Here is an 8890-nt window from a genome sequence, read left to right as displayed (position 1 = left end):
CTTTATAGAATACTGACTACAAAGATTAATGCATAAATTCAAATTTGTTGCCAATTAGCAATAATTGATTATTGGCATCCAATTATTGATGCTAATTGGCTCCATTCCACATGCAAATTGGGTATGCGTCCAAGTTGGTGATTTCAATTTTGAGCGCCATATATAGGGGGGAATATTTTTTTCTGTTGATAATGTCTATGTCCAGATGGATCTTGTACACTACCTTGGGTGAATGTCTTCAAAAAAGGCAGTAATTAAATCTTATTAAATAAACATCTAAAACTCAAAATTGTGCATATGGCAAAGGGGGATGGTCTGGATATATTTCACATTTATTTGATATATCACAAATAGTAAAAAAAAAAAAAAAACAACAACCAACCATCTAAGAGGTTCACAATGCAAAAATCAGTTTTCTTTGGAAGGAGACAGGAGCGAAAACAAGATGATTTGGTTACAATGGATCATTATAAGGGAGGGATGGGGGTAGGAAAATTATTTAACAGTGTGAGATACATAAAGAGGGTTGGGTGTGCAAAAATATACAAAGACAAGTGATGAGCGGTGAAGTCAAAGCAGGGCAGTCCTATGACTGATTACAAAAGGCGTTAATTTTAATTGGGCTGCTTAGAAAGTGGAAAACTATCAATAACATTGTAGAACCCCCCAAGGGAGAGACAAAAAATCAAAAGCTAATGTACAAAACGTCAATCTCGATAGTAGAATACCAGGCTCCGGATATAAATAGGTAACAGAGCAGTAGTGGAAGCTATATAAAACTAGATTAAATCTCGTTAGTTTTGTTTTTATAATTTATAAATCTGTGGCAGGTGGAAGCAGGGGAGTTCAGTATAGGCTGACCTTCAGCCGAGCACTGCACTACTTCAGTGAGACTTGCCGCCTTAAAAGCGGCTCACATGACAAGATCTATACATCATTATGTACTCACCCAAGCTTAACCACCCCCTTTTTTTTTTCAATTTATCTTAAGCATGACAAAAATGCTGTAACTTAAACTGAACACTACAAAAATCTTAACTATAAACTAACCACTACTGTTCTGATACTACCAGAAGCCTAAAAGAGGTGTCTAATGAAATCAATTTTTAGAAAAGTGAAGCAAAACTTTTATTTACTTCTTTAACTCCAATCACTGTAAGATGCTGGAAACAAACATGAGCCCACTTATCTGGATCATATATTCTGACCCCGCTCATTCACTGTAAGCTTCCCAATGTCCAACAGAAATTCCCGTTTCAAAGATTCTTCATCAGGGTAACTTTCTTAAGAAGCCTCCATTACAATCTGTCCCATCATGGCGCTGATTGTCTTTTAAATCATACTGAAATATGTATACACGTAGCACGTGTTATTCGTTTTTGACAATCACTAGTCAAATTGTGGCATTTCATTCAATGCTGTCATTGAGACCTTGAGGGGCAAAATTGTTCGCATGTAGCCAAAAGCGCATCTCGGTCTCCCTGGAAATGCTCAGAAATTTGTTCAATTATGAACCATTGCATCTGTTCAAAAGTATGGCACAATTCTATACAGTGGGCTACCATCAGAGCTGTAAGTACTCTGTTATTTAGCCTGCTACGATGCTCGCACAGGCATTGTCTTATCTTTCTGCTGGTGCGTTCCACATACAACTTTGCACACGGGCATATAACATAAATTACATTTGCTGACAATTTGTATTCGCTCTGAGTTTGTACATTTGCTGAGTGTCTGGACGTTGCCACACACGAATGGTAAGAGACATAGGACAGGCTTTACAATGGCCAAATGGTTTGTGACTTCCTTCATTTGCATCTGATGGCATCCTGTAATTCGAGAAACTCAAGGATACAAGATGATTAGATATATTTTTACCCCTTGAAAATGCTATACAAGGGTGAGCTTGAAATGCCTGGTGCAGTTGTAAAACGTGCCAGTGCTTATGCATACTCTGAGCAATAGCTGCTGATTTATTAGAATGAGATAGTACACAGATGTTTCTCTTGAGGCTCTGTGTATAATTTAATAATAATTCAGGGTTAGCATAAAGCGCATGACGATAAGCTTGTTTTACTGTACAGGCTGGATAACCTTTTGCCAAAAAACGCCGAGTCAAAATTTCCACCTAACAGAGGAATTCATCCTGTGTACTGCAAATTCTCCTTATTCTTAAGAATTGGCCAATAGGAATCACCTTTTTGAGTCGGCGTGGGTGACAGCTATCAAATTACAAATAATTATTATGATCCGTGCTTTTTCTGTATACTGTAGTCTTCAAAAGATTTTGCTTTTTGATCACCATGGTATCTAGAAACGAGATCTGATCATTGCTGAAAGTATGAGTAAACTGTATGTGAGGATCTAGAGTATTAATCCAAACCACAAATTCTTGCAATTGTGTCTCTGAGGCAGTCCATATGAAAAATATAGCATCGATGAATCTGACCCAATTGGAAATGTGGCACCTCCAACTTGATGGATAAATTAATGTCTGTTCAAGGTCTGCCACATATAGGTTGGCAATACTGGGGGCAGCTGCAGTTCCCATTGCCACCTCTTGTAGCTGTATATAAAACTGATTATTAAATTCAAAATAAGTTTTTGTCAAAATTAATGTTGTTATGGTTGTCAAGAACTGATTTGACACTCTGAATTGAGTTCTTTTGTTCATAAGGCTTTTCTCCACTAGCCGAACAGTTGCAGAATGGGAGATACTTGTATGATTTAAAAGACGATCAGCACCACGATGGGAATCAGATTGTAATGGAGGCTTCTTGAGAAAGTTACCACTGGCGTCCTTGACGAAGAATCCTTGAAATGAAAAGCTTACAGCGAATGAGTGGGGTCAGACTATCAAGCTCATTTTCAAAGCACTTAGCCTTACAAAGTTCCATAGCAACCTATGGAACTTTGTAAGGCTAAGTGCTTTGAAAATACGCCTCTATATGATCCAGATAAGTAGGCTCATGTTTGTTTCCAGCATTTTACAGTGGATTGGAGTTAAAGAAGTAACTAAAAGTTTTGCTTCACTCGTCTAAAATTTGATTTCATTAGACGGCTCTTTATATGCCTCGTTTAGGCTTCTGGTAGTATCAGAACAGTAGTGGTTAGTTTATAGTTAAGTTTTGTAGTGTTCAGTTTAAGTTACAGCATTTTTGTCATGCGTAAGATAAATTGAAAAAAAAAGGGGGTGGTTAAGCTTGGGTGAGTGCATAATGATGTATAGAGCTTTTCATGTGAGCCGCTTTTAAGGCAGCAAGTCTCACTGAAGTAGTGCTCGGCTGAAAGTCAGCCTATACTGAACTCCCCTGCTTCCACCTGTCACAAATTTATAAGGTATAAAAACAAAACTAACAAGATTTAATCTAGTTTTATATAGCTTCCACTACTGCTCTGTTACCTATTTATATCCGGAGCCTGGTATTCTACTATTGGAATTGACTTTTTGTACATTAGAAAGTAGAAAAGCCTGAATCAAATAATGAGTCTTAAGAAGTGATTTGAATTTCTTACAGGAGAGTTCCTAATGAAGTCCTTGAGGCAAAGAATAAACATGTATTCCCCATTTTAGAAGGGGAATGCATGTCTATATCTGAAAAGATCAATGTCAGGATTTATATCTGCTATCTGGATCATCTAGGTTTCAGAAAAATGCTCATATCAAGCAGCACTCCATTGGAAGGTTTAGGTAAAATCGCCTCTTAATCCCTTCTCTGGCTGATCTACCTCCTGTGAATTAAAAACTGGCAAGGGATACCAGACTGTGACAACCCTAGAAAAAATAAGTATGTATTATATAAAATGGCTGATGTAAAAGTTTATGTGCCAGTGCACACACATGTATTTTGGCATTTCAGAACATTCACATCTATAAACCAGCACATAAACATTTATGTCACTGGATTGGTACAGTTGATATTTTAGATGTAACAAATGTGCATAAATGTCCACTCAAGGATGTATTTTAGTTTTAGTGCAAACTCTACGTCAACAGAGCCTATTCCAAAATACTAGCATAACTTGAAACATTCTGATCTGGACATCTCAGTTCTGATTTGTATGCCCTTTCTAAAATGCTGCTATCTATATCTTATCTCCCATATCCCCAAATCTCCTCTACTCCAAGCCATAACCTCCTCCCCCATCACCACCACCATTAACAGAGATAATAAGTGGTAAGTTAAGCTTACCTCTTTCCTTCTCCAGTATTGATAGTAGGGTGCACAGATGGTCTTGGAGCAGAGGGATCTTTAATTTGTGTGAGAAAGATAGTCCGGCCCCAGGGGAGAGTTCTACTACTACTACTTATCATTTCTATAGCGCTACCAGACATACGCAGCGCTGTAAACTTGAACATGAAAAGACAATCCCTGCTCGACAGAGCTTACAATCTATGTTCTATCTTGGTTCAAGGAGATGGAATGGAGGCTCTTAATCCATGTAGTGTGCTGAGGAATCAAGGGCAGGAGAAAAGAAAGCTCCTCAGCAGGTCAGAAAGGAGAGTAGTGTGAAAGGGTCCTTGAAGAACCAAGTGAGGGAAGGTTCCAAGGTATCTGTTAAACAGCAGTCAAACGCATTGCTCAATAGGAAAACAACCAATTACCCTAGAGGAGGAAGAGGCTCCAGTTCATCTGGAGCCATATAAGACTGCCTCTATCAACCAGAGGGGATGGAGTTTTTCCACCAATAATACCTGAGAACAGAGCTGTTATTGAAGATAGACAGAGCCTAGCTGACACCTTTCAGTGGTAGCCCAAGTGAGTACAGTAGGTATTTTCCTGTCCCTAGAGGGTTTACAATTTAACGTTGTACTTGACTTGCCTAACACCAAAAGGAGCCACCTAGCTAGGGGAAGCTGGTGTAGGGTTGCTGCAGCCAGCGAGTCAATCTTTGGTGCGCTGGTCGCCGATCATTAGGGATGAATATGCATGCTACTTGCGCTAAGGGCCCTTTTTTGCATGCATTTGCATGGTAGTTGCGTTCACAGCCCGCGAGCGCGTTGTTTCACACGCTCGGGGGCTCTGATCATGGGGCAGTAGCAAACTCAGGCGCTAGTATAGCGCTAACAGCCTCTAGTGCCTGTGTTTGCTTCTGATCATCGGCCCATGAAAAAGGAAATTTCCCCTCCTTCCCACTCTACACCAAGTACTTCCCTTAAAATAGCTCTCAGGCTCTCCTGCTTTGCCATTGCTGTTTCCAGTTCTTTCAGGCCACCATTAAGACTTTCACAAAGTTAAGTGGCAAACGAGGTTGCAAGAAGGCCCCTTGCCTATGCTCTCAACTCTAAGGGCTGTCAGCACACATTTGATGCATGTGACTGGACAGATGAACAGAAAAGATAGACTCAGCAATGTGATTAGGTATATTGTCTTCACTACACAATATAACTAAAAAGAAATAGCCGGAGAAACAGACAAGATACGAATTATTGTCACTAATACAATATGATTTCCCACAATTTTTAGAGCAACAGGAGTGATTTAAGCCTGATTTCTAATCAAAGAAGCTGGAAATCACCCTCTCCCTCTTCCTTTAATAGCCTTGATTAGCAAATTCGACTAACATATTTTCTGTACTCACAAGAAAGTTTTAATTGCAAAAGAAATAAGAAGTTGATGGCAAAGGAAGAAAATCTTCGACTAACATATTTTCTGTACTCACAAGAAAGTTTTAATTGCAAAAGAAATAAGAAGTTGATGGCAAAGGAAGAAAATCATCCCATAGCATTCTGATGTTAGTTTCACTGTCTGTGCTAGACTATGGTCAGAAAAGGAAATATACCAGAGTGCTCACCACTTACTTACCTCCTCATCTGTGTTAAAGGGGACAGGGAGCTTTGCAGAGGAGGGCACAGTTTACTATTCTTAGCAAGCCCTTCCTAATCTAAGCTCAGCAACTCACAGAGCTTTTGTGCAGGAAAAGTATCAACAATTTTAGATTTGGATCCATGGCCAATTAGCTCTCACTTTCACAAACTTGGGGCTTGCATCCCTCTCGCTCCATATTCTGGCTGAAGACATGACTGTAGCAAGGAAACACTGATCCTTCACAGCTTCCTGGAATTCAAGGATAACTGCAACACCAGCATGACGACAAATGTTTTCTTGCACACATAATCACTGTCTATTCTGGCTTATTTTCCTGGACATAAATATTTATGAAACTCAGCTCAAGTTAAATGCTCTCAATTTAAAAAAAGTTTACCTATAAATTAACCTGAAACATATTCATCCCTTGGTGTGTCCTGGCAAAGCTATTCCTTCATCCTGTGTCATGCATATAGCCTCTATAGACCGTATTTATATGATTATTTACATTATGTTCATTAAAGAGTACCCGTGATTGGTCGCAGAGATTTATCCACTAAGATGCGCTGGCAATCATCACAGGTCTGGTTTTGTTCTCCTTCCTGTGTCCTTGAAAACATCATTCAATCTAAAGGTTAAACTACTCTACAAACTATTTTTTTTGGCCAAAGCACCTTCAGTGGATCAGAAAGTCGATAAAAGACATAGTTCCCTTTGATCTTCTCCTCAATACCTAAGTGACATTGTATAATCAGCCTGCATGGCTCTGGCAATGCCAGAAATTTGAGCCACCTACACTATTTGCATGCTGTAACAGATAACAGGCTGTTGCACTGTATATACGAAACTCGGGCAGTTTCTTTGGTTGCTAGTGCACTGAGCTCATTTGGCCTAGCTCAGATTACAGGTAGAGAAGGTGAAAAAGTTGCACCAGTGTTCCCACGCTGATCTGAAGGTGAACTATGAATACGAACTAGTTGCTGAAGTAATGAAAGGAGAAAGCTGCTGCTAGGAGGGCGACTGCTGCTGCCAGGACCATACCTATAAGGAGAAAAGGATAGTCGTGTCAGATGACAGGGATAGTCCACCAGGTAGAGAGGTGTGTTTGTGATCACTCTAGAGAGAGAGAGAGAAGGTGGTAGGAGGAGAACTATTTAAAGCTCTTGCCCACCTGTAAACATTGCATTGGTTTCTTTATACATAGCCAAAAGGGAAACACATTACAGGACCATGTGATATCTTTTCTCACGCAAGTTATCTCAGCCAAAAACCTCAACAACATGAACTAGAAAGAAGAAAAGAGGCTGAGTGGGAAGGAAGATTGGGTAGGAGAAATTGGAGCACGTCTTATGCTTGGCATAAAGTCATCATTCAGAACCATATGTACTTGCTGGATGAACAATTGTAAAGGTATAACCAGTGAGATCCCCTCATATAAAGGGAAGTGTACTGTCATCAATTTTACAGCTGCTTTTAAAGGCAATCAATAGAAATAAAAGAAAACATAGAAAAGAAAATAACAATACCTTTTTTATTGGACTAACTTAGTACATTTTTTGATTAGCTTTCGAACGTAACCCTTCTTCATCAGATCCAAAATAAACAAATGTTAATAAATAATAGTATATATAAGTGAAACATCAAATGGATCTGATGAAGAAGGGTTACCTTCGAAAGCTAATCAAAAAATGTACTAAGTTAGTCCAATAAAAAAGGTATCATCTTATTTTCTTTTATTTCTATTGATTACCTTTAAAAGTGGAAAACACGGCTACCACATCTCTCTACTCACAGCTGCTTTTGAAAGAGGTATACACATGCTACACTTGATAGGAATAAGAAAGCAGAGACAGGATACAACCTTCATGAGATGTCAAAGGGAAACGATACCGGAGCAGAGGGTGACAAAATGACTTCCAGCCTGGGAGGAGATATTAGGAAGTTCTTTATTTATAAAGCATCAGTGGAATGACCTGACACAGGTCCGTGTTTTGACATACACAACAGCCTGCCTCTGGGGTCACAAGAAACACTCTATGTTCAGATGGTGATGTTTGAACCTGATGCACTGGATAAATAAACACTTCAAGGTAACACACTGCACTCAACATACGATGTACAATCTCACAAAACAGCTCTGAACGCACAGCCACAATGAAGGACTGTAAATTGAACGCACTGTGCTACCTTGAAGTATTTATTCATTCGATCCACCAGGTTCAAACATCACCATTTGAACATAGAGTGTTTCTTGTGACCCCTGAGATAGGCAGCTGTGTCCGCCAAAACAAGGACCCGTGTTGGGTCATTCTATTGGTGCTTTATAAATAAAGAACTTCCTTCTTCCTCAGTGCTTAATACTTTCCTACAAAGAGGGTAATCAGTAGTAGAGGCAGATTATCCTTACTGCTAGGATTAAAAACTGCTTGGCTTTGTAAAGTGTCTTTCAAGGCAATCTGCAAAAATCCATGCAGACCTGTCTGGGGTACATGGGAAACTCTTCAGCAGTCCTTCAAACAGCAGCCAGCCCATCATCTCCTCATTTATTCTGATGCAATATTGGAGCTTTAAACCAAAGGAGTTGATGTTTAATGCCTTCACTGCACATCCATTTCTTTGCCCTGTTTACAGCAGTCACTCTGACTGGCAGCACTCGGGAGGGAACTGTATTTTATATGCTGCAACATAATAAAAGTTCAGAACATACCCATGTTTGCTCCGACCTTCAAAACAGGTCTAGCTTTTCCAAGTTTCTTGACTGGTTCCCCATCAGTGCCATCCATCTGGAATGCCCCGCTCATTTCAGGATATGTGCCTGTTGTACAGAGAACGAGAGTGATGTCAGAGCAGAAATGAGGAGACTCTGAAACAGATGGATCCCTTCCTTTCCTATAGATTCTTAAAAAATAAAGTTTTCAAATAAAAAGTAGAAGAGGTTTATAATGCTAGCTTAGGTTAACAGCATATAACTTGGGCATAACTTAGGAATAAGCCATCAGCTCTAGCAAAAGGTACTGCAATTGATTGGCAGTGTGTACCATTGGCAATGAAATGCATTGATGTATCTCATATGATCGAGGCCA

At 39.5% G+C, this 8890-nt stretch overlaps 1 protein-coding gene across 3 annotated transcripts in view; it reads right to left on the bottom strand.

Moving 5' to 3' along the window:
• Nucleotides 1-5644: 5644 nt before the first annotated feature.
• ODR4 (odr-4 GPCR localization factor homolog) overlaps nucleotides 5645-8890 on the bottom strand; it is a 56687-nt gene continuing 53441 nt past the window's right edge. For all 3 annotated transcript variants that reach the window (XM_030207478.1, XM_030207477.1, XM_030207480.1), the window contains 2 exons: nucleotides 8515-8622; nucleotides 5645-6848 (listed from right to left, as the gene is read on the bottom strand). In XM_030207478.1, coding sequence (XP_030063338.1) covers nucleotides 6781-6848; nucleotides 8515-8622 — 176 coding nt within the window. In that variant the 3' untranslated portion in view covers nucleotides 5645-6780. The remainder of the gene's footprint in view (nucleotides 6849-8514; nucleotides 8623-8890) is intronic.

The sequence above is a fragment of the Microcaecilia unicolor genome, chromosome 6, assembly GCF_901765095.1.
Source record: "Microcaecilia unicolor chromosome 6, aMicUni1.1, whole genome shotgun sequence".
Classification (NCBI taxonomy): Eukaryota; Metazoa; Chordata; class Amphibia; order Gymnophiona; family Siphonopidae; genus Microcaecilia; species Microcaecilia unicolor.
This window is presented reverse-complemented; position numbering and strand designations above follow the sequence as displayed.